The 26,608-nt window shown below is 37.9% G+C and overlaps 1 protein-coding gene across 15 annotated transcripts in view; it reads left to right on the top strand.

Moving 5' to 3' along the window:
* Positions 1–26,608, top strand: part of MAP7D3 (MAP7 domain containing 3) — a 46,392-nt gene that overhangs the window by 9,212 nt on the left and 10,572 nt on the right. For 2 of the 15 annotated variants that reach the window (XM_038184002.2, XM_072043017.1), the window contains exons 2-13: positions 4,315–4,416; positions 5,223–5,303; positions 6,713–6,876; positions 9,715–9,829; positions 10,325–10,357; positions 14,748–14,849; positions 17,317–17,415; positions 17,837–17,935; positions 19,012–19,137; positions 21,224–21,369; positions 21,731–21,861; positions 22,430–22,677. In XM_038184002.2, the coding sequence (XP_038039930.1) occupies positions 4,315–4,416; positions 5,223–5,303; positions 6,713–6,876; positions 9,715–9,829; positions 10,325–10,357; positions 14,748–14,849; positions 17,317–17,415; positions 17,837–17,935; positions 19,012–19,137; positions 21,224–21,369; positions 21,731–21,861; positions 22,430–22,677 (1,446 nt within the window). The remainder of the gene's footprint in view (positions 1–4,314; positions 4,417–5,222; positions 5,304–6,712; positions 6,877–9,714; positions 9,830–10,324; positions 10,358–14,747; positions 14,850–17,316; positions 17,416–17,836; positions 17,936–19,011; positions 19,138–21,223; positions 21,370–21,730; positions 21,862–22,429; positions 22,678–26,608) is intronic. The other 13 variants (XM_072043021.1, XM_072043019.1, XM_072043020.1 and 10 more) reach the window with 10 other exon arrangements.

Raw genomic sequence — 26,608 nt, 5'->3', positions numbered from 1 at the left:
AAATACATGGAAATCTCAGCCTTGAATCCTGACTTCTTCCTGCTTTGGAAAAAAAGGTTAAAAGAAATAGGATCTGAGGAGTGTTACGGAAAGGGATTACTAGCAGCTAGGCAAAGAGTTACTGGTTGAGAAAAGAGCTAATGCAATACAAAAATGACATTTTGCAAATTTAACGCAGTCTGCTATAAAATCAGAGATGTTTAGTGGGAAGTTCAAATTCGTTCTTTTTTGCATTGCTCGTTGGCTTCTTGGCACCTGATTTAAACATTTGTGAAAACGTGTAGATTGACAATGGTGCTTAACATTGAAGAGATCCTCTAACTTTAGTTTGAAAGGCTTACCCTGTTTTTTTTTTTGTTTGGTTGCTTGGTTTACATGATGAGTCAGTAAATCATAAGAACCAGAAGGATTGCTGTGAAAGTCAGCATATTCTGCTCTCCCTTCTGGTTTGGCACAGGAGAGGAAAAGAGAGCGGGGCAGCGTCTGATCGGGTGAAAGACACCGTGAAAGACGATGCGATGGGAGCCCTCAACCTTGCTAGGTAAAGGGACGGAGCCGGTTCAGGTCCTAATGAGGCTTGCTAAGAACAGCAACTGTGTAGGTCCTCTGACAGTCTTGGCAGTGGCCAAGAGCATTAACTCGGCGCAAGGATAGAAATAGAAATAAAGCTTTATTTATAGCAGCGGGCTCTTCAGGGCATATTGGAAACCTAATCAGAACGGGAAGTGTCGTCATGCTCGGTGCGAGGGAGGTGCCACCGGACCCGTGCTGTTAGCTGGGCTGCGGGCTGGAGGTGAACCAGGACGAGTCTGCTTTGTCCAGCTCGTGGCAGCTCCTGGTGCTCTGGTTGGGTTGGGTTGGGTTATCTTGTCCGAGATGTGCTGGACCAGATGTATAATGTTAGATGGTAGTGACAGGGCAGAAGGAAAACTGCTGCCCAAGTTACCTAACCATTTTCTGTTCCAAATAGCCCTATTTTATTATGCACAAATGCAGATATTGGTACTGGCCGCATGGGTGTCTTGTGCCTTTATAAATTTTAGCTGAAGTATTTAGACTACTGTAAAATAAGCCCGCATATCATGCTGATAACAAGTAATTGTTGTGAAAACCTTTAGTGACTGCTGTGGGAGGGAAGCTCAGACTAGAAAGGAGATTTAGTTTGCCTCTTAGGGAATTTTTCTTCTACAGGAAGTTTGCTGAATGTGCCCGTGAAGGCATCCCCCAGTACTACAGCACACAGTACAGGCTGTAGTGAAGTGGTTGTTAACTGGTTTCCTGTTCTGGGGTTTCCTGATTAATTACAGAACTACTAGGCTTATTTTACAAAAATAGGTAGGTTTTGTGGGAAATTGATTTCAGTGAAGCTTTGCTTCATAACAGATTGCTGCATTCAGTATGAAAAAGTGTTCTAAAAAATCACAGGCATCTTATGCTAAAGAATGTTTAAATCTAATTAAAAAGTCTTTTTACCATATTAAAGAAAAATAAGATCTGTGTTTTTTAAAATTTGTACAGTACAACAGTGTGCAGTTAATCTCCCCATACAGTAGAATGTTGATGTTGAAAATTACAGATTTTATCGTAAATTGACCATAAAATTGACAAAGGCCATTAAACCTTTCTTCTGATGTGAGATTTGGTGAAGCTGAGCTCACACATTTTGAGGATTCATGTAATAATGTGATAGCTGTTTCCCTTTTAATAATCTTGTGCTTAAATCTGTAGTTCGTTTTTAATTCTAATTTTGTTAGTTAAATGGATTGTTTCGGCGTGACATGAAGGTACACTCCTAGTGCCTCTGAATCTTGCACTTCCAAATTTGTAAGCATTTCTATTAAAATTACAGATCGTTGAATCAGTGATCAGAAATGTTTTAACTGCCATGCAAAATCCTTTGGCTAAATATTTCTTCTCTGTGCCCTTTGCAAGTTGTACTGGTTTTGTAACCCACTTTTATGTTCTTCTATAGAATCTCAAATATTTTTTGCAACCTCAGTTATATTTTTAAAATGAACTAATTGCCTTGTAGATGGGACACATTTTTAATTGGTGCCTTCTAATCATAAACATCAATAAGTGTTTGTGTGCTTTTTTTAACGAATAAATACATAATCCCATAAATCCATAATAACTGGTTTGTTCATCAAGATTTCTAATAGTAAAATACTTCTACAGGTAAAGTAAGATTAATTAGGTACCTTTTTACATTACAGCTTGCTTCTCTCTGTAACTTTGTTACAGAAATTTGGGTGTTTAAGTTTCTGGGAGTAGAGGCAAAATTCCAGTGCTGGTTTTGACTAGAACCTGTGTCCAAGTCGGGTGAATTTATTCTGTTGTGCTCAGTTCCCAGCTGGGCTGAGGTGAATTGTCTCAGCCCACCTGTGTACCTCTTTCGATGGACTGAAGAAACAATGCAACTGGGTTTCTATATTTCCCTTAATTTAAAATTGTATTTGAAGATGCTCGTGTTTTTTCAGTCTTTGTAGCCTACAGGGGTATAAATGTTCTGGCTGCATGTTCCTCTGCTCAGAAAAACCTGCAGTAGGCTGTTCTTTCTCAGAGTGTTTTCACATCTTGTTGTGTGCAGCAGATACAACTTGTCTGGTGACCTGGGCCAGGTTCATGTCTATGTGACCTGCAGTACTCACAAAATCAGCTTTTTGACTGTCTTTTTGTCTATGTGATGAAATTACAGTGTGCCCTGTTCTAGCTCTTCTCGTTGCAAATTGGTAATCTTACCATGTCGCATTATATCAGGTCTCTTATTTGTTCGAAAAGAGCCTCCAAGATGCATTGGGTAGAATTGAGGAAGACTTTTGTTTGGGGCTGCAATGAAAAATTAATTCAAGACATGGCAACAGCTGCGGGTGACAATTTAGAGTTGCTGAATAAGTATTGTAATCAGCATTTATCACTGACATCACATGGGATTAAACACTTTGAGGTGATTGTTCTTGGGCACAGCCTTAGGGAGGATTATTACCATGACAGAGCTAGTTGTCATGGCAATACATGAAGAGGAGAGAGGCTCTTCCTTCCTCTTTTCCTCTTTTGCAGTTTGCACTCCTCTATTAAAGGAAAGCCTGAGATCATTGACAAAGCTTTTTTTTTTTTTTTTTTAATATAACACCAAAATTGCTATTCATCCTCCGTGTTCTGGTTTAAATCATAATTATGAAGTGGATTACCCTTTCTGTTTAAAACAGGCGTTAACTTCTACTTTTTTATGTATAATTGATGGCAAATCTGATGTGTCTGGTGCTGCCCGGTGCTTCCTCTTGCTTTTTCCAAAGTTAAGCATTTCTGAAAGACCCCAATTGATCTCCCTGTATCTGTGAGCCAAGGTGACTTGATGCTGATGAAAATGCGTCCCTGGTGTAAAGATGCTATCCCATTCAAAGCTGGGCAGGGAAGTGGGGTAGAGCTGTCTGGCTCACAGGCTGCCCTGCCTGCTCTATGTGCAAAGTTTTGCCTTCAGACCCTAAACATCACTAATTAAAGTGAAAAGGGATACCAAAATAAAGCAGATTTGTGAAAAATGATACAGTAAATAGTCTCCCTGACTTCTTAAGGGCTTTTCTTAAGGGCTTTTGTCATTTAGTGAAATTAATATAGCCAGCATTCAATTTCTGTATGATTAACTGGGAGCCATAGCCCTGCAGTTCTCTGTATTCACCTTGGTAGGACTCAGAGAAGGTGAATTGGTCTCTCCACAATTGCTCAAATTACTATTTTGGACTCTAATTTATAATTAAAATTTATTTTTGAAGGTCCAATTTCAGAAGTACAATGTAAGCATTCCTAATGGTTTACTTTATACAGCTAACCCACTTTCTTTTTCATGTCATGAAATAATGAAAGATGCTCAGAAACTTTTTCCTGCCTGGGTCTCATCAAAATATTATTCGATCACTGCTAACAGTCTATTATGTTTGTTTAAGCCTGCAAATACAAGTGCGTAGCAAAAAGTTTTTATTAAGTGTTTAAGTCAGACTTATAACTTTACTAAATATTGTTTCGCTTATTATAGTTCACTATTAAATGTTCAATTTTTTTGAAACCATGTAGTCCTTTTCTATGCATTGTAAAACATAAGCTTTTGTCTCCGTTGCTTTTACAAATAAAACCTGTGTCACCTCTGAAATCTCATCTGAAAAATTGTTTCTTCTTAAAAAATGAGCAGGCCCAAGTTAGTTATTAAATTAAAGAATCTGCAGCCTCAAATAGAACTTGATGCTTTTATTTTATGTGTTTATTTCATGAGTTAGGGTTGTAGAAATTCTCTTAATATGGAATGATTCTTTCTCACAGTTGCTGCAGCCCAAGCCATAGCAGAAGAAAGAAGAAGCCAAAGTGGTGTTAGCCCTATTGCAGTCCAGACCTCAATAAACATAAAGACAGCAACTAAACCAGGTATGATTATTGGTCATTGTTCTTAATGAAGTGTTGGGTTTACAGGGAGGTTTTTAAAAAGAAGTTTGATGCTCTTTCCTTAGTAGAGATTAGCATGAAGTGCTTGTTTAGATGGTTCATAGATTCATTGAAGGTCTAGTTCTGATGACAGGCTTTTTGTTCTCAGTGCTCTCAGTTCAGCTGCTGAAGTTGCCTATCGTTTCAGCAGGACATAACAATGAAGATAAATGCATTCTTCATGTTCTGGTTTGCTTGCCAGTTCACTTCTGTCTGAAATTCAGGTTTTTATACCTACAAAGACTCAGGCAGTCCTGGTTCTGCTTAGCCTGAAAAGTAGCTATCCTGCAGCACTTTGAATTTGTCAAGATGCATAAACTATCTGTTCCCAGATGGAGTTTTCCTAGATTCCTGTATTTCTTGATCACGGGAATTAATATGTGCAGGAATAAGGATCAGAGTTGAATTTGGAATAAGTGTACGTTCTACAACGTCTGATGTTTCCCAGGCTTTCTTTTGACTGCACACAGTGGGCTTTTTAATCTTGTGCATACTTTCAGCTGCACCCATTAAAAAAGGATCGGTTGTAGTGAGGGAGTGGAAAGGGGAAGGGGGAGGGTATTCTGCCTCTTCTTAGTTTTCCAGTTGAGATCTCTAATCTCTATATAAAATGTGCAGTGCTTTGGTGGTATGCATCTCTCAGGATGTTCCATAATCCTGTCAGTAGGAAAGACTTTACAACTACTTTATTTAGATTTAAATGTTCAAAATAACTGACAATTACATGTCTTCAATTTTTCTTTTGACAGTGATAGATGGTTCTACTCTAAGAACAGAAGAAAGGCAAAGACTAGCCAGGGAGCGTAGAGAAGAGCGGGAAAAGCAACATGGTATTTTCTTGTTCCATTTGAAATATAATTTCTGAAAATCTTTGTGATAAAATAATAACTTATGCTCTTACTCCTCGTTTAGTCACTTTTTTTCAGCTTGCTGGAGACCACCAACCAGGTCTGCCCTTGGTCTTGCTTCAGTGACCATCTGTGAGCCTGGAGAAAAATTAGAGTTGAGAGGAAAATATTACAGAGATTTTTGGCTTCTTGAAACTGTATATTGCTTCTGTCTTTCCAGTTCTGAGGGACCACCAGGCAAATAGACTCAACTTCTTGTTGGAAACCTCAGCAAAAACATTTCTGAAATGATAACCTTTATCTTAGAGCTTCTTCCTGTAGCCCTGAAGACTGAGGTTTGAGAAACACTGATTCAGAGAAAACCAAAAAGGACTTAGCTAGTTGAATGGCTTGATTGCCTCGAATACTGCTTCTCTTGTTTCCTAGCATGCTGAAAAGGCTCCTGGATTTAAGTGTCAGCAGTATATGCTTTATTTTAGCTAAGAATCTGAGACTTAGAGAAGAGTATAAAACTCTTGCCCAGCTTTATGCTGTTTGTGATGTGAATCTGAGTTTATATATGTGAAGCAAGAGATGAAAGGGTCACGGTATGCCCTGCAGTCCTTGTTCTCAGTCTCCCAGCTGGTGAGGAGCAGCGTCTTACTCTGGCCTGCATGTCTGTGTTGCTTAATGTGTGATCAAAGACACACAAAACAGGAATGATCGTCTCTTCCTAACATGAAGAGAGAACAGGACTGGGATGTACGTAAATTCAGAAGTATTTTTGGGGCTTTGTACGTAGATAATGCCAATGTGTTGTTAATATAATTATCTGGTCTCTAAGATCATTTCATCTGTCTAGCCACAGAAACTACCTCTACTGTGTATTCAGGCGCTAGATTTTTGTCAGAGGAGGTGAAGCTTGTTAAACTCTGCACAGCTGTATCTAGGTGGAGGCTGTGGAGAACGGTGACATAACTATTTGAACTCAGATGCAGTATCTACAGCGTTTTCCTGTGTTGTTGCCCAATGCTTTACATCTTTTCCATATAAGTTTAATTCTAAAAAACTGAGAATTGCAACATAGAAAATTCCACCCTTTGATACTCAACTTACTACTTACTTATTAAGACTATTATGATGGCAAGGAAAGTGTGTATATACATATCCTGGCATTCCTGTCTAGACAGTGAAGTGTAATGGCAGAAAAGGTTCGAATTCATTGCCATCCTGGGGACAGAATTAGACATCTCAGTCATCATGTGAAGTGTCATCCAGCACTGCTAGCTAATCTTGCTATGTGTTGTAGTTTGAAGGGGTGATAATTTTGCTTGGTAGTTTTGCCTGTAATGTGTGTTGTAATATCAATGAATAGTTAAGTTTGATTTCAGTTTTCTCTTAAAAATTTACAGCTGCCAAAGAAACACAAATCCTTGAAAAGGAGAGAAAAGCAAAACTTCAGTATGAAAAACAGTTAGAAGAAAGGCAGAGAAAGCTAAAAGAACAAAAGCAGAAAGAGGAACAACGGAGGGCAGCAGTAGAGGAAAAAAGAAAACAGAAAATAGAAGAGGAAAAGGTACTGTGTCTTGAAGTTCTGTAGTTGTATAGGAGCTTCTACATTATGTTCTTACCATGCTCTGAATGATGAAAAATAGAAAGTCATGGGAATGCTGTGCGTGTTGGAATGTAAAAACATTTTACACATCTGTACAGTGGACACGTCCTCCATCCCCATCCCTGGACTAGTTTTAACTATAGCTGAGGAACTCTGGACTTTGGAAGCTGTGTTTGCTGCTTGGCCAGTGATTATTTTTGACATTCACAAAAACAAACAAACCTCTATATTCCTAAATGTGTTGCTTCTTTTTGGTGCACTTAATAGATCCCATTTGTAAATTACCATGGGTGACAGGTTTTAAACTTTTTTCGGCTCTGTGTCTTGCTTTCTGGGAGCCCAGCTGTGGCCAATGAGTCTCACATTCTTTCAGTTCTCCTAAATTATAATTTGTTACCATGTGTTGTGCAATTGATGTTACCTGTGTACTTATTTACTGCTTTGCACTTTGTATCAGCTGTTCTTAATTGCCTGTCCCTTTGCCTTTGCTTTGATTGCACATGGAGAGTAGCAGAGCAGTATTTGACTTGTGGAGCATGTTGCTGGCTTCATAGAAGCAGAGAACAGAAATAAATACGTTACTATGTGCCATCCCCTTTGACAAGTTGATCTGCTGATGCATGTTAAATGTGTTGCAAGTTATGAAAGGGTTGATTTCCAGAAGCGGTGTAAGCAGTAAAAGCATAACACACACACACGCTTTCATAAGCTAACTGTAAGAACTTGCTGTGGTCGTTGATGAGGAGGATGTAAGCCTGGCTGGATGTCCCCTTGAAGAGTCCAGCTATTGTCATACTGTTCGAGGTATAGGTCTCTTTTTTTTTTTTTTTTTTTGACTGGCAGTATTCTACACTGATGTTTTATTATCTATAATCAGCTTCTGGGTGTGTTCAGATGGATATTCCGTTTGAACTTCATGGAATAATTTACATTGCTGAAGAACAAGCAGAAATGTTTGGGGTGGGCTTGACTGGAGTCCAGTGTGGTATTATCTCTTCAGGCAACTACTTTAAGCATAAAACATCCCTTATGCTTCAAGAGGTGCTGCCCCTAAGCCTACAGTGTGTTTATTCATGAAACTTAGAGGATGATAGGTATGTTTTCAGTAGCCACTGTGGTGAGTGGTGAAGGGACTAGCCGATGGGTTTTTGATTGATGTTAACCTTGTCTTTTAATTGGTCCCTGGAGGAAGACAAAGAGAGAGATCTGTGAAGAATCAGGGAGGTAAGAAAATAGTGTGCACTTGACCTGTAAACCTTGCTTTCAACCAGAAAAGGAAAACAGATCTCGACTTTTGGACTTCCACACCTGAAAAAAACTGCTTCTACAGAAGCTATCTTAAGGCATTATTTGCCAGCAAGATACCATCTTCTCTTGTAATTTAGCAGATAGAAGTGCATCAAAAATACATAGTCTGCCACGTGCTTGTAAGGTTCTTTAGCCAAGTCTCATTTAGTTAATCGCCTTCCTTGGATAATGCAGAGGAAGAAACACAATAGCGAGCAATGTGGAAAAATAAGTGGTTCTCTGTGTAAGCCAGTCTTGAAGACAATTAGCAATGGTACCGTTGAGATACCTGTCTTAGAACAATTACTCAATTATTCTGTACAGCTGTGCAACTGATTATGTTGATGTATTGAGTTGATAACTGATTTTCCATTGTTTATAAAGCAAAGTCTTTAACTATGACTTTCAAGAATTACCACACTGCAAATACCTTCTCATCTACAGATTACATAAAGACTAGATGCTTAGGCATGTTAGGTAAACTCTAATTCAGCTTTGTTTAACAAGGGATGAGGGGCAACAACTAAGCTTTATATTTCAAAAAAAAACTTTTCATTTTATCTTTTGTCAGTATATGGAATGCTGCTTTCCTTCCTTCCTTTCCTCCTTCCTTCCAAGTTTACTTTGTCTGTTTTACACTGTGACTGTGTCGGTTTGTATTGTGAAACGGTGTTGAAAGAAAGTGAAAGTCTTACGTCCTCAGGAGGGAGGAACATTTGGATAATAAGTCCCCTTGGCATCTTACTCTAATGTGTCGGCAGTAAATACTGCATCAAGAGATCGCTTGGGATATGACTGTTCCAGAAAAGAAATGTGTTGTTGACACGTGGATGGAAACCTGACTGATTATGGAGAAGAAATGGTCTAGCATGATTACATTTTGTCTTTGTGCACAATAGATGAAGTTCCCACGTTAGCAGTTCTTAGTCCTGGATACAGAAGAAAGCTTTGTTCGGTACTCCTCATCCTGTCAGCAGCGATCGCTCTAGTCTAGAGCTGATTAATCTTTTTTGCAGATTTTTTGCTTTCATATCTTGCAATGTCTGGTTTCATTGTGTATCTATTGATGTCAGTATCTGTTAATACTTGGATCAGTGTTCATATAGTTCTCTGACAATACAAACAACCTTATAGTTACACTTGGTATTTTATAATGGAGAATTTCAAGCACCTCTTAGAAATAACTGGAGAATATAAATAGTGTAAAGAATAAGCAATTATTTTTGCTCAGTTTGGGCTTCATCCCTATTTAGAAAATAAGTAGTACTGTTTACTGAATAGGAAACCTGATGGCTATTTTAAGTAAAGAGTAAAATAGATTACCTGTGCTGTCACTAGTCTAATCATGTTTACAATTTCAAAAGTATTAATTGTCATTAACATTTTTGTGTGACAGTTTTTGCAACAAAATAAAACATTTTAAATCTTGCTGGAAAAAAATCTGTATTTTGTCTTCTAGCATAGCTGTGGTTTATAGTTACATACCTTCATAGTGGTGTTGTTTAATAATAGGAGCGATATGAAGCAGCTATGCATCGTACCTTGGAACGGAGTCAGCGACTGGAAACACGACAAAAGAGATGGTCCTGGGGAGGGTCTGTAACGCCAGATTCAGAGAGCAAAACAGGTAAGTAACACCTTTTCTAGCATGGCTAATATGCGTGAACACTGGCAGGTGTAGTGCTATTCATAGAGACCTGGGCATCCTTTCCTATGTTGGATCTTATAACAGGATCCACAGGTAGGTTTGGGGGGAAAGATTCCTGTCTGTACGTGTCCTGGAATGGTGCACTGGGAGAGATCTTTTCATGTACTGCCCAGCTGGAAGGCCTCTGCCAATAAGTAACTTTAAATTGGTTATTGTCCAGCAATAAAGTAAAGCCAAAAACTCTTCAATTCAGCTTATCTTCTGAATTGCTGGAATTGTACTGGGTGTATTTCGACTTTTGTTTTAAGTAGTGTCTTTTTTTTTTTGCCAGCTTGAATGTTAATTTTTAAGTGTTTGTTTAAAGCATGTTTGAAAGTACTTATGATAGAAATAATCATGATAATCCCCATTTTTTTTTTGCTTAACATTGTTTATTATTTGACCTTGTAACTTACAAACCTTCTTCTTCCACAGAGCAACAGACCACAGATGAAGTTGGAACTGGTGGTATTGATTTCTAAAATTTTCTTTTTCTTTTGTTTTACACTCACTACTAATCATTTAAACTTGAGTTCTTGTTTCTCTAAAACTAAGAAAAAACATCTCCGTATAGATCTTCTCCTGGATCTTGGCCAGCTATGCAACAAACGTGATCCCTAAGTGGAAAGCAGTCCTCTACATTTTTAACTATCCCTCCCAGCTAATTAAACTATAGCTTTAGTTGTGGCATCCTGAGGGAATTTTGAGGAAAAGGATATGTGCATTTGGGTTTTTAAAGATGATTAGATACAGCATGGGAAGAGGAGAAGAGAAATTCTTAGAGGATTGTATTTGGAAATAAATTAACTCAGTAGTCAGCTTTTTTTCAAAAATGGACATTTTGAACCCTTTCATTGTCTCCTACTTTGCAAAAAGTGTGGGGTTGGTTTATTTTTTGTTTTGTGGTTTCTTTTTTTATTTTTTTTAATGAGCAATTGAAAGTACTTGTAAAATCAAATGATTTTGGTAATTTTTTTTTAAAGGGAATGGCTCCTATGTGCACTTTGATTCTTTTTCCACGTAGGGCTTTGCAAAACTAGATGTCTTATTGTCTAAATGTAATTCTATATATTTAACGTATTTTAATCGTAGTTCTGGTATTTGCCAGTGTACAGAGTGAGCCATTCACAGAAACATTTTGGATCGCTGATATATTTGTGAAGTCTGTATGTTTAATAAGTAAAATTATTTCTTGTAGGTAGTTTAAGACAACAGCTCTCAGCTGAGACCCAGCTAAATCTGAATTCTGAAAATCTGTGCATGCTCACAGCATTACTAATTCAACACAGCTGTCTTGTAATCCTGACAATGAGACTTGCAAATGCAATGAAAGTCTGAGTGAGCATGATTTAACTACTGTGCCTTATTCTGGCAACATAGCAGAAGCATATGTATTTTATTTAAACTTCTCTCATCCCTTTCTCTGCACAGCATGAATCCCTAATTTTCTTCAAAATTAGCCACTTTCACTGTATTCGTTTACCTGTTAAACGGGTGATCTACAGAAAACATAGGGTGCATAAATCCAGCAAGCTTTCGAGTAAAATAATCTTTATTTGATCCCTTTCACCTTATATTTATATAATTGCTGGAAAGAAAACAATTACTTTTAGAGCTTGGAATGAGCTCTGCTGCATTACATCATTGTGTCTGAGTAATGCACCTGCTCTGACAGCATGTCTAAAGCAAATTTCTATAGGGTATTTTTCCATCATCAATTTCTGTGGCAGATTTGGGATTAAAGTCTCCATCTCCATTTCTTGAAATGAAAAACACTGTGGGGCAGATTTCAAATATTCTTTATTTTATATGCTTTCTTGTCTTTTTTGTTGCTGTGCAACAAAAATAAGAAATCAGTCATGTCCTTCCATGAACCAGATATGCCAGTGGTAATATTTAGGAATGTTGACTGGTAAAGCAGTGTTTGTGGGTGATGGAGATAGCATGCTCTTGAAAGTAAACCCTATGTAACTGAACATTTCACCAGCCATCAGGCATTCCGTATTAATGTACAGAATGTGATTAATTGAGACTGCACCAAATACCCCGCTGATGGTCCGAAATTTAAAAATTGATGAAAACCCTAGAGTCTAATGTTGCGTTAATGACATTGCTGTCAGTGCTAAGATGAAACATGCAGGCTGTGGGTCTACCAAGAAAAATGGCAAGGCTGTGTAGTAAAGCATCCCTGATGACAGAGTCCTTATAAATGAGGGAGGTTTAGCGATGACTGCTAAGCAAAAGTAGACATTCAGGTGCACTTGAAGTGGAGACTTGTGCTATTAGAATAAAAAGTGGGTTGCAAGACTTTCCCCTTTCTAAATAGATTGTGTCCTCGTACAAACTCGGAAGGAGCTACAAAACAGATAATTTTATTTTATTTAGCCTAATTTTATGCGACCCCAGATAGGCAGTGCTCCAGCACCCTCTGTCTCTCAGTGAAACTTGCCTGGAAGCTAGGGTTGAGAGCTGCTCTCTCTGATATTTGTAAGGTACCATGTTCCATAGCTCCTTCCCACATTGCCAACCTTGATGCATAGTCATCATGTTCTTTCTTTGGCTTTGTTGCTAATTTTTTTTTCCATACCATTAAAAAAAAAACAGATGTTTGGCACCTCATGAATTATACTATATGCTTTTTCCAGTTCAAGTCCCTTGTTGCAAATAATTTAGCTTTCCCATCAAAGTACAGAAGTATTTACATGTTACCAGGCTAACTTACTTGAGAAAATTATGTCTGTCTTCTAAAGTTGTTTCATTTAATAGCGATCTGTCCAAAACTTTGAGGTTTTCAGAAGCAATCTTGTGCTTGAGGTAGGGGAAAATATGAGGCCATCTGATCATATATTTTCAAATGTATTGATCAAAAAAGCATTGAGTTCTAACAATTTTAGGCAATTAGCGCAAAGTAAACTTTTTTGTAAATAGGAAAATTTAAATATCTGTGGGAGTATGCTTTACCAATTTGATTTTTTCCAGTCAAGGTGTCAACTGTTTTTTTATCTGAACAGTCATGTATAGACTGTACATTTTTCTTTCTAGTCTTCTAGCAGCAGTTTCAGCACTTGTCTCTACTAAACAGTACAGTCCACCTTCAGAACCTGTAAACTTGCTGAAAAAGAAGTATTTTGCATAGTGTAATTTTTCTCAAGGCAAGATTTAATTTTCAGCCCTCTGGGTCTCGGTAGGTGATTGACTAAAGCTCATAATTCATGTAGATGCTGAAGTCTTAATTTGAACAAAGAGAAATTTATATAAAGTATCTCCATGATGTTAGGCATTTATCTCCATGATGTTAGGCATTTGACTCGCGTGTGCTTAAATCAAGGCAGGAACTGTTTTGTTGTTGTTTGTTTGTTGTTTTTCAAATCAGCCACTAGAGGGGAGTGTTTCCCTTTGGAAAGACCCAAATACAAAAATTACAAGTGCCTGTTTTTTGTATATGAACTCTTGCAAGGCTGTTTTAGTTATCAGAGTACTCAGGCTTCATTCAAAAAATACCATTTTTGTTACGTTAGGAAAGTATCATCTAAGCTCAGATTTTGTTTCTTAACTAGATTGACTAAATTCCCCTTTCTCTTACCCCATGGAGACTTTCCTTTTAATTCACTGTGACAACAGCTTTCCATTTCTTTAGATTCAGCTTCAGAAGGTGTGTTCCACTTCACATGGGTTCACATTTGCTGCTTTGAGAGGGAGACCCTTAGCTCATGGTGCTTTAGGAAGTCTGGGTTGGGTACACGAATCAAAAGTAGAGGTAGGGCTGTCCATAGGAACAGCTTGTGCCCTGGCTCTTGCTGTAAGGAGCTACTACAGCACACTAGCCAAAGGGAAAAGAAGCTGCCCCTGTGGTGAGTAGTGTTGCTTTTTCCTTTGGTGTTTTGTATGCGCTGATGAGTTCGTATTAATCATCTTTGCAGTCCAATGTACCAGCACAATCAATTATTTGTGTTAGAAGTACAGAACTTTCGGTGTTTATTATGCTAGTCCGTAATGCTTTACATACGTTATCGTATTCTACTTACTGAGTTTCCATAGCAATAGATCCATGCTTTTTCAGGGCTTTCATGCTTTGGAGTAGTGTTCATCCTGAAAGAACATTATTTGAAATTAAAAAGCAGGTCTTTATCTGGCTTGTGGTAAACATAAAATTTTGCAGTATGAGTTGTGATTTTGTGTTTGTGTTTGTATACTCATATAGAAGAATTAATTAATGTCTCAAGGTGTAGTTGTTTCAGAAGAGTCGGAAAGCTGGTTGGAAACATGAACTTAAGGAATAACTTTTAGGGAAAAAAAAAAAAAAAAGAAATTTCTGAAATAAAACAGCCCTTCAGAAATAATCAGAAATAAGAATGCTTTCTTGACTTTCTTCAGGACTTGGTTTTATACTTCCAGAAGCATTTATTTTGGTTTGTTTTTCTTAACTAGTGAATGAATAACTCTTTTGAGATACCTGAGTGGAAGTTACAAAGAAGGAAATTACTGTTATTCAGGTTTTGTTGCTACTTTCTCTGTCTTGCCAGTCTAGTAACAACACACAGTCTCAGTAGCCTTGGTCTTCATTTGTTAGGAGCAGAGGGTTTAAAAATCACTTGTTTGCATACACATGCTTAAAATCTATGCTTTACTGTACTAAAACTGAATGCCTTTCCTCTGCATGTTACAACTGGTATTAATTGTATCAAGTACAATCAAAGGAAAACAAACAAACAACAACAATAACACATTTGTTTCTCATTAAACAAAACTTGAGGTAGCTGTCAGGATGCAATACTTCCAAAGTTGTCTCTAAGGAAAACATGAAAAGTTCCTCTGCAGGTATGAAGGTGAATTCTAAAATAACCACTTCTTTACACAGCCAGCAAGCGGTCCACCTCCACTGCAAACCTCAAGCAAACAGAAGCTGTCATGAATAAACGTTTATCATCATCTGCAGCACTTTTAAATGCTTCTGATCGAAGTAAGTGTTTGTGTTCCTGCTGGTAGCAGGTATACTGCTTAATTGTTATTTGGGGAGGAGACATGAGGACAAATGATACTCCTCTTCCTCCTTTGATGTACAATTCACTTCATATTTTGATCTCAAATGCATTTCATGCAATTTGTTAATCCAGCTTGACTGTTCAGGGCTTTGACCCAGTTGATGTGATCTCTATTAGAGGAGAAGAGTAACGGTAAAGATTACTGTCTTTTTTTTTATTATTATTTTTATTTCTGTAATCATTTTACTAAAGTCAAATCTTGGTGAATGATTGATTCATAAATCATTTCCCATCATCTTCAGGGGGTTGCATGCCTTAAATCACATCCTAAAATTTCAGCAAACTACAAATAGTACAAAAGTAAAGTTTAAATTTTGTTAGACAGATTTAGTCATTTGCTTGCCTGTGGGGAGGACAAAATCAACATAGTTTTGGCATCTTTCTTTTGTGCAGGTACTGTACTCAATAGACACACTTTCTTTTTAATCTTAGAATTCTGCCTTAACCAAATAGAAAAGAATGCATAAAAAACTCTTGACAGTTCTGGGAGATTTTTGGATGGGAGGAGGTTTTTTTGTTTTGACCTGAGGTTCTAGTATGATAGTAGCTATAGACTGCAGCACTGTCATTTTCTAGCCCAATAAGGACATGTAAGTTTGATTCTGATACACAAATTATGCATTTCTCAAACTGTTAGTACACACCACTGCTTCCAAGCATTATGAAGTCTATCTTACTGTGTTAATGATTGTCAAGAAATACGAATGGACCACAAGATAGCTATTCCTTTAATTTTATTTTTAAAGGGTTTCTGAGTGTGTTTGTGCTCTTGAGATCCTCTATAATTTCTGTGGCTTCCAATCTCATTTTTGATTTCGAATGTAGGTGCGATAAAGTTCCTGGCTGCAGTGTGTCGCATTTAAAATGTGCGTAACTTGACTAGTTTTAACAGAGATCTAGAGGGATGGGATAGATCTCTGTTCTTTTAATTCTGACAGGCTTAAATGTTTCACACTTCTCACTTCCTCCTCCCTTCTGCCCCATCCCAATATGTGTACACTACCTGTATCGAGGAAATGTGAAACAGACCTTCCAGAACATAACATCAAGGTCATTCTGTAAATCCTAATGATCTGCCTTCTTCAATTAAAAATAAAATAATTATTTAATTTAAAAAAAAAAGAATTGTACTAATCTACTTGTTAAGAAAAGGAAAGATTTGTATTAGCACATACCAGCTTGTTTTAGCATGAGACTTCCTTGTGGGAATCTCTTCTGTGTTTCATAGGAGCCTGCCTGTAACAGAAATGTTTCTTCCCAAGGTAATGATAAGTATTAATAAGCCAAGAGCTGTTTAATATGAACAGTTACGTCTACACTGAAGCGTTCTGTCAGTCTTACAACATTTGATCAAATTAGCTGTGCTAGAAAAATCTCTAACATGGACATAGCTAACTATTTTTGCTGGTTCAGGTTGGAAGGTGATGCAGCAGAAAAACTTGTATTCATGCACTGTTTGCCCGGTAGGGGAATTGGTGAATATATCCATGCTGGCATAGCTGCAGGGGCAGTCTGTCTGAGTCACTGGAGACTGCTTGTGATCTGAAATGATATTTATGTATAATGTGTCTGCAGGGTTCAGCCCGGGTATGAGTCAGAAACAGGGCTGTAGAGTAGAAATTAAGCATCTAACAAAGGAAGTCAGTAATTATCAGCTAATTGGGATTGCTTTCAAACTTACTGTCTACTGTGAAATCCTTTGTGAATCTTTGTATGCGTTGGAGAATAAAATCTCAGGTGGTTTGAAATGGAAGAAATTTGGATAGGACTTGTGACTTCTTGGATTAGCTGGATGTAGAGGGTGACTTACTGACAGATTTAGATCACCACAGCAAGTTAGAACAATTGCTTCTGGTCTGGTGCTCAAGAAGAAATGCCATTTTAGTGAATGATGATGAAATTCAAATCGCAAAGGAAAATACGGTCACAAAATTGACCAAATTGTTTCTGCCACGTGTATGTGTCTGGGAAGGTGAAGGAGCAGAATGCATAAATGAGAGAAAGAACTTGTTTCTGGATCAGTGGAGTATTTCTTCAGCTGTGTTAATTCTGAGCTGTACACTTTGTTTCTGTCTCTTACTCATTCAGAATGTGAGCAGAGGCCTTTTAAAATTATTTATTCAGAAAGGCCTGCAAAGATGACGTCAGTAGCTCAAACGAGGTCTGTTAAGATTGGCATTATGTCTCTGTGATAAGCAATGTACAGGAGAATAAAATATACACATATATGGAGTGATTCTTCCCTATTCCAATTTTCCTGCTTGTGGAGGATCTATACTAGGAAGTGACTTAATTGCAATTCTGTATATAAGGGAAGTGGGGCTGGTGTTGGAGGGGACCTTTTAGGCTTTTCAACAAAATTAATCCATGCGCTTTCACTTCCAGGTACCACAAAGCGAAGTGCCTCATTAAACAGGCTGAATAACAAAGTTCCTGTACATTCTCAGCAGTCAGCACTCAAAGGTTCACAGGTGGAACAGAAAGGTGCTAGAAACGAGTTCATTTTGAGAATTGGGAGACGGTAGACGGGGTATTTGAAATTGATTTTAAACCACATCCCAGGTTCATTATCTGGGTTTTTACTCATGCGTTCACTGCTGTAGATGTGGTCTATGCACTGTGGTGTAAATATTGTTATGCACATTCCAGTGCCAGATATTAGGTGATTTCCTAAAAAACAGACTTTAAAAAGCGGAAGGGGTGGAGGAGGTGGGCGGCTGGAAGGGCAGAATAGAGAAATGCTAGCCAAACCATTTCACTTACAAGAAACTACTGGTTCATAATTTTTAGATGAGTGTTTTCAGCTGATTTCTTGGCAAAAGCAAAGTATGAGAAAGACAATTTAGAAAATCATATATATATAAATACTATGTTAAAAATAATCTTCCTTACGCTTGGTCTCTAGGAGGAACAGAAAAGAAGAGGAGCACATCTTTGAATAGAATGAGTAGTAAACCTCATTCCTCTCCTGAACTAGAAAAAGTGAAAAAGGAAGAAAAAACAGGTGGTTGTTTCATAAAGCTGAATATTTCCTTTAAAAAACATTCACAGTAAAGTTTGGATAGGCTTACCTTCACTAGTTTCCTTTGGTTGTTAAATCTCCAGGACTTTTTAAGGGCTTTTTAGTTATTCAGTGGTAAAGATAAAATTGTAAATAGTAAAGATTAAATTTCTAACTTGGGGCAGAAAAAAAAATGCTGTAAGAAGGATTTGACTCTGTTAGGTTGTGCTCTAAGTAGATTGCAGAAAGTCTCTGCTCAGGAGAGAGGTGTATTTGAAAGCTGGTAGGATTAAGTGTAAGATACAATAAAAATGTTAGTGATGTTTTCACTTCTTAGTTAAATCTTACTTTTGCTTTCTAAGCTCTCTTTCACTATTCAGTTTAATAGCAACTTCTCTGCTCCTGCTGCTCATCTGAACTTTCTGCATGTGAATGATGGAGGAAACTGGTTTCACTTCAGTCTCCTTTGTTCTGTGTATTCCCCACTAGGTTACAAATACCTTTTTTTTTTCTAGGGACTCTTTCTAAAGCAGAAGACTAGCAACTTTTCTAACTCTTTTTTCCCTTTAACAATTCTGAAACTTTCCTTTTAGCAGCTGTTGCCAACAGTGGAAAAAGCATTATTCTTTTTCAGAATCTTTCCTGTTTGAGAGATTGATGAGTGCTATCCATTTGTCTGTGCAAATGATGCCTGATGATAACCATTCACTTTGGCTTGAAAGTCTGTTTATATCAGAATAACCTTTCTTGCAATGTAGAGTGTATAGCTCTGAAGAGCTGCGTCAAAATTTTTCCTATTTTGACTGACTTCAGCATTCATCCCCGTTGTATGCATCTGTCTCCATGTATTAAATTGATTGCTATTAAGCAAGCCGAGGACAAGTGCAGCATAAGAGATTGCAGTGTTTAATCTTTCTATGCTATTAGTTTGGATTTCTCTCTCCATGACTTCGGTGTTTTTCTTCTAAAACTGCTATGATTTGCAACAATGCTCACAAACCTCCTTTGCTTTGTACTGCTTGTCTTTTTCATTATATGATTTCATGTTGGATCCTTTTTGATTTGTTCCCATCATTTAGCTCGCCGCTCCCAGGTCAGTCCTCTGGACAGTAGCGTTATCAGTCGCCTCCTCGCCCCTACACAGGCATCCTTAGCTAGGAGTAAAAGTGCTGCTACATTATCGGCTGATGGACAAGATCCCTCAGGTAACAGGAGGGCAGCAAAGTGAAAGTTTTTTGCAGTCGTTCTTCAAGCAAGAACTTAACATGATAGTTGCTAACTGCTGTGTTTCAGTCTGGATCAGACAGTTAATGTATGGTTATGTATAATATTACTTATCCAATATTTTCTTTGGTCAGTGACAACTGATTCATATGCTATGTTGTGTGTTTATTTAGTAAAACCAGAGAAAAACACTGGCTTTTAAAACTTAAACAGTGCCAGTTTACTTGGTTTGTGGAGAACCAAAATTCTGATACTTGTTTTGTTTTTTCCTTTTTTTTGTTTTTTAACTGACTTGGAGATCTGCATTTCGGTGTATACTGAAATGAATCTGAGAAATACTGGTCAGAGAGCAGTGCTAGGAAATTAACAAAAGGGAAGAATAAATATATATATCATTTCAAAGGAGGCTGAAAGAAGTAAGTTCAAGGCCTAAATTTCTTTAGGGGGAGAAACTCTTGTACAAACATGGCAAAAGGGTTGTCTTAACCTAAGTGCAGGGAGCACTGAGCTGGCTGCACTCAGAACGACTAGGAGTAGTAAGTAGCATACCAGAAGGAGTACATAGTGGAGAAACCCTGTCTGGCCCAAGTAATTTTACACTGCTCCAGACTGAGCTGGTAAGCTCACACAGTGGCTCAGTGTAGTACTAGCAAAAGAATCTCTACATCACATTCTGTTGCAAGGAAGGCCTAGCTGCATTCCACATGTCTTATTACTGGTGTTAAGTATGCCCCGGTAAATATTTGTGTGGAACCAATGTGGAGTCCTTTCTCCTCTCTTACTTCATAACTTGCATTCCCAGTTTTGCTCGTTTCTTTAGTGTATTCTTCCATCTTTTTTTTTTTTTTAATCTTATGCCACTTAACTTGGTCCTTGTTAATGGTAACATTTCTGCACTGCTCCCCTTGTGTAATCAGATTTTTGGTTCACAGTCAGTGGTCATATTTTTGCACAGCTATCTATGTGCCATTTTTATTTTATCATGAGTATTTCAGATCATGTTATGTGGGGAAATACCATCTTTTTCACCATTACTGACAGCATGTGACTTATTCACTATTGCTGAATTAAAGATAACTTTTACATTCTTATCATTTTACTTAGAAGTACTTTCTTCTTTTTGGTAAATACCTACCTGTGCTTTAGCACAAACTAAGCACAAACAGAATACAGTTCTCCTTCCACAAACGCTGCAAATATAAAAATAAAATGTATTTTCCATAAAGTTACAAAATTAAGTGCTGGCATCTGTCACAATTTATTCATACTCTAGAAAAATCGCTTGTCTCATTTCAGAAGTAGATTTTTACATATATGTATGCTTGTCCATCTATGATTATTTTAGTTAAAGTAGTAATTAGAAGATATAGTTTCTTTCAATATTGTATTATTTGTGAAGAGATTGACACCTAAGGTAGAAAAGCTATTTTAGTTGAGCAGTTGATTCCTCTCTCTTATATGTTTATTTTACACTACTTAACTTCGATTTGTCAACGTGGATAAAGGGTGCACATAAATAGTAATAAAGGGGTTAGAGAGGCAAAGTAGAATAAAACACTGTTGCATAAATGCTTATTTCACAAGAAATGTCTGTGAAGTAATGCTCAGATTCCTAAAGTAATTCTGCTTTGCAAGTACGTTGTGAACAGAAGGAAATTTTCCTCCATGAGTATGGGGGGAATGTACTTAAAATTTGAATGAAGAATCTGTAAAGAATCATGCTAAGCCATTAAAACTGTTCTGAAGTATTTGTGATGAGATGCATCTTGACTGAAATACTGGTGTATTGCAAAATCAGGCAATGTTTGGAAAAGCATTTTATTTTTATCTACTTCAGACTCTGCTTTCAGAATGGTTTTATTCTTAGTGCTGTTGCTTCCAAAGTACTAATCGTGTGGTGGTGGTGTCTGTGTCCATGACCCATTGCAATGTGCACTTCCTGTGATGTTTCTCTGTATGGTTTCTAACACACACAATCTTTCTTTCTCTCTTTTTCCCTCTTTTCTCCTATTCCTATGCTGTGCACTTGGTTCTTGTTTTGTCTTGTCAAATTCCTAACTTTTATAGAATCTCACCTCTGTCCTCGTTCAGCTTCAGCCAGTTCCATCAGTTCCCCAGTCCCAACTCCTAAAGTGCCCGTGCGCAGTCGTAGCATCGACAGATTGAAGCCCTCTGTACCTTCATCTGATGCAAGTTCACCAGATTCAACCCAGGTTTGTTCAAAATCCACAGGAATTAGGTTTGTATTAATCTGGGGGTTTGGAACAGTTCAGGATTTGTTTATGTGCTTTGTTATTGAGATGTCTGATAGTGCGTGCTTCAAAAATACAGTATTGAAATAGAATTGAAATTTTATGATCCTTGGTCTCTCTGGTATCTTAATGGCAAGCTGTTTTCTGCTTATGGTTCCTAAAGTTTCATTTAGGTAACATAATGACTGGGTCTGTATTTTGGAACATAAAGGAAATGTGAAGTTCATGTTTTTGAGGAGTTGTATGTTTGTTGTGGTAGCAGCTACCCTGTCTTTAATGTATCCTAGAGTGAGCATTATTTTATTATTACATATCTTCTTAGAAATCAGAGGTGGAAAAACCATCCCCAGGTTCTGGGTTAAGACGCCCTCCCTCACCATCCGTGTCTGCCCGTAGAAGATCCCCTTCTCCTGCTAATTTGGTGAAGCGTCCTCCATCACCTTCTACAGTTAGGTATGTGTCCTGGTTAAATAGCTTATTCAGAACAAAATGAAGGCTGCTTTCTGTCTCAAAGAAAGCTGTGCTGTTAGAATTCAGATGGCCTATGCTACACCGTGTTGATATACACAAGGATTTCACTTGTGGTCTGATTTCTCTTTTTTTGCACGTTGAGGAATGCAGCACTTACTTAAGCCTTTGTCTCCTTTGTGCAGACAAACTACTTCTGTTTTTTTGTATGATCTTTACACTGAAACCAATGGGAAGCATGCAAGCTTCTGAAGAAGTCAATCTACCTGTATTATGGTAGGAATTCCTTAGACTGGAATCACAAGGTTTATCCTTGACATGGAGTAAAAGCAGAACTGATCTAAAAGACATGCTTGGATGTTAGTCCATTAGTAAGGAGCCCAGGTGCCCAGGGTATTTCAGAATCCTCTGTTTAAGGTTAATGAGAAAGGTAGCAGTATTTGTGTATGTATTTATTTTTAAAACCAAGGTGCATAGTACAAACTAGACCATTGTCCTCTGTTGTGTATTTGAGTTTTTTGCTGATATCCCTGAAAAATATTCTTTACTTCAGCAGACAAAAGACTCGCCCACCTTCACCTAGTATATCAAAACAAAGGCCACCATCTCCTACTCTGATCTCTAAACCAGCACCCATCCAACGTCCACCTCTCATACCAGGTGTTATAAACATTACCAAAAAGAAAAGTGAAGCAGAGAGCAAACCAAAGGAAAAGAGCACAGAAGGAATGGGACAAGAGCAAGGTGCTTCACCAGCCTTGGACAGGGATGCAGTAGCAGCTAGCACGAAGACCAAAGAAGGTGAGTGCATCTCCATGACTGAAACTCTTATTCAAGAGATCTCCAGCATATACTAGAACTGATAAAATAATTCATTCATGAGGCAGACCACTGGAGATTAGGATGCTATAAGGTGGAAGCTTATATAGTGATTACATGATTACTTATATAGTAGTTTTATGTGGTAGTGGATTTTAGTGCAATAGTTGGTTTATTCAACTTGATTATTGAAGACTTAAGTCAGGAGCTTTCAATATTATTGGTTGTACTATAACCTTAAGAAAAATAGAAATCCTGTTTGCCTTCTGGACTTCAGGATGTTGAGAGATCTGTTAGCTTGAGGCTTGCAAAGTCAATAGTTAAACTATACAAAGGTCTTCCAGTGCATTCAATAGTTCTTATAATTGCTTGTGTAGAAACCTGCTTGTGGGAATAAATCAACTATTGGTACATCTCTGTCTGAAAGCCAGTTCTCACAAAGCTAGGAGGCTGCCTCAGTCTGGATTCCAGTGAACATGCTGCCTCAGGGAAAAAGTGAATGTGTCATGCTGAGAAATTACTGTGGTAGATTAAGGAGAGCCGTATACTGGATAAACAGTTAGTCTCCTAGTCCTTTTCATTGTGCCAAGTAAGCACAGCCTCTGTCCCTCTTACTGGAAGAACACCATGTGCCATCTCCAGAACAGAGTCTGGGAGAGCCTTCTAATGAGGTCTTACAGGCATTACTCTGTGGAGAAGGACTTAGGGGAGACTTAAGAGGAAAAGGTGGGATCTCTGGAGTTTAAACTACAGCCAATGGGCAGTACTGAGGGTGAAAATCCTTCAGAAATAGGTAAGTGGGAACATATGCTTGCTGCACGTTACTGCATGTACAGTTCCTGTTGTGCATTCCTCAGCTGCTACAGTTGTCTGTGATTTTTGAGACACTTCCTGACATTATGTGATGTTGGATGTGAAATACTATTAGTCATCTGAAGAACTCATTTATGGTACAGTTCTTTGAGCATATGTTCCTGTAGAAGGAAGCTCAGATATTGTAGTCAAATGTCAATGAGTTGCATATGCGTCTTCAGTGTCACGTCATTCATCTTTGCAGTCAGAATGTCCATCTCTCGATGCACACTGTGATAAATGTCTTGCATGCCTCAGAGAGGGCATAATCAATTGTTAATAGTGTCAGCAGTTGGTTGAAACCTCTATAACATGTCCTATTCCTGTATCTTCCAGTTCTGGAATAAGAACACCTGTCCTTGTTCCTTGGATGCTTCACCTGTCTCCTGTCTGCACTGATTTCTGGAGCTGTATTAGCCCAGTTTATCAGTTTCCATTTTATTTAATTGCTAATCTCCGAGCTAGACATCTCTGTAGTGGTTTGTAATGGGACTGGGTGAAGCTCTTCATCTTTGGCACATATGAGGAAATTGTGGCCATGTTCTTCAACCTAGAGATGATTTGGTTTATCTTTTTCAATGTCTTGGTACGATGCAATATTGCCAAGAGAGGCAAAATCTTTGCTCTTATTAAAAAAAAAAAAAGTTGCTTTCACTTTTCACAGTGTGTGCAATAGATAATGAAGAAAAGGAACTAATGATGGACATCTGTGTAGACAGTTTACCTTGTGGGTTGGTGCAATACCATATTTCAGGCAGCTTCTGAAATCAAAGCACACCAATGGCATATGGCAAATCAGTCTCCAGGTCTTGTAGGTTCAACCTAATTTCAGCTTTGTGTACTTCTGTCTTCATACCATCTCTTCACCCTCAAACTAAGCTTGATTGCCTGTTGCTGACAGACAGCAATCAAGTCTTTGTCTTGCTCTTTGTGTCTTCATACTAAAATACACTGTTCTGCAGTAAAACACTTTCTTATTTTTCAGTGACTCGGAGCAGTTGTCATTTCTGGCAGCAGCCTTTCGCAGCTTCTTTGAGAGTTAAAAGGCTTGTTTCAACTTTAAGCATAAGTGCTCCTTCATGAGCTCTCACCTTATGCATGATGATAGGTAATAAACTATCATGGAGCCTCGCTTCTTTTCTATCTAAATAGTGAAGGCTTTGGAATATGATTCCTAGATTAACTGTGAATACATGACTTGCCTTGAAATGATCTGGAATCCTCCATGTCTCCAACTAATAGTACAACACAAACACATTTGTGCTCTTGTTGTCAGGCTAGAAAATAATGGTCCAGTAATGAACTGACACCAGATTCTCCTCACATAGTAGATCTGTGTAGTATTCTTTTCACCTTGTTAAAAAAAAAAGTCCTGATTAATGGGAGAAGAGGAGGAGATTCAACTTCCCCCTCTTCTTAAGTTACAGGTTTCCTGCATCCTTTCTACTTCGCTGGCAGGATAATACTGCTGGAGAGGAACTACTTCGAGCAGTCCATATTCCTAATGGCTGCAAGAATCTTAAAAGCACCTCTTTGCTCTTAAACCACAAGCTAGAACTAAGTAAGATCGGCAGATAAGCTATTAGTCCTTTAGAGGCATTTTACAAATGTTCTGAGACAGCTCTCTCACCTGTTTCCCTCTTCACCTTTCTATCATGAAAATGACAGAAAAGAGACAATAATGACAGGTGGGAGTACAATGAAAATGGAGCTGAGTATAAAACTGTAGAATAATATTGTTAAGGCATGTTAGCCATCATGTTGGGAAGTCCCATGTCCAGCCCTATGGAAACAAACTACAAAGGGCACATGGGCATGAAAGCACTTGAAGTAACCATATGGGAATTGTGTTTCAGCAGTTAAAATGCAATAGAAAGATCTTTCATAGACTTGAGGTCTGCTATACTTTTTGCTTTTATGCTCCCCCTGTTCTTTCCATATCTGTGGTATTCTGAATATTTTTTTGACTAATTTTCTATCATTTTTGATACCAGATATTCATAGTATTTCAAGCTCTTATTACCATGTTATTACCATGTTATAATCCTAAAACCTATACCTGAAAAGCCTAAAGCTGTTAGGCTTCTTGCTGAGAACTAATTTATCTGTTTTAGATTCAGTTTTGATGGGGGAAAGAGTTAAATCAACCAATTTTGATATCATTGAGATTCCTGTAGTGTCAAAATAGGGGTGCTGTGCTGGTTGCTGTGCATAATGGAAGATGGCCTTTGATGTAAAAAGTGTCTAGTTTAAACTGCCAAGACACTTGGGTGGCAAAGGAGAAGAGAGCCATTTTGATTTTCTTTATGGTTATATACTGGCAACATTAAATGTTGCCTCCCCCCTTTAAATGAAAAATTTGCAGAATATAGAAAGAAGAACACTTAGTTCATGCAACTCTTGAGTAGGCAGATTCTGCTAATAGTTCTCACAACTGCAAGGAGCCGATCTTTCGTACTTGAGGAGGAGGTGGAGGAGGTTCCCTTTTGGCAGAGCTCAGATTTAGAAGCATCGTGGTTGGATTCCTGTTTGTACCGACATAACTGTATTTTTGCCCAAATAAGATGCAATGTGCATTCTGAGGAGGAGCTTCAGTTTCAACGTTGGGTAAACCTAACTATCAGAAAACTTTACTGTGACTGCTCTCTGTCAGTGCTGTAATCCTTTTCCTGGGGCTGCAAGAAAAATTTTTATGCACAAAGCACTACTATGATTCTGCAATTAAGAGTGTACTCAGTGAATTATGGCCTATAGCTGCAGGTAGCGATTACGTGTCCACAGGATTTAAACAGATTTTCAGGTATTAAAGTGCCTAATGATGGCATTGTGTTTTGAATGACTTTTCTTTAGGTTGGAAGCAAAATAACGGATAAAACCCTGATGTCAGTGTTCATGAAAATTAACTTGGCTTGAAGGCTTTCTAAAACTTAAGCAAACATATATGTGCTAATTTGTGAGATATTAAAAAGAAGAAAGACGCATCCTGACCAATGTTACGGTTCTGTTGCTCTACTGACACCAAGGGTGAATATTCAGATGACCTCTAGTAATGGTGGAACAG

The sequence above is a fragment of the Anas platyrhynchos genome, chromosome 10, assembly GCF_047663525.1.
Source record: "Anas platyrhynchos isolate ZD024472 breed Pekin duck chromosome 10, IASCAAS_PekinDuck_T2T, whole genome shotgun sequence".
NCBI classification, from domain to species: domain Eukaryota; kingdom Metazoa; phylum Chordata; class Aves; order Anseriformes; family Anatidae; genus Anas; species Anas platyrhynchos.
This window is presented reverse-complemented; position numbering and strand designations above follow the sequence as displayed.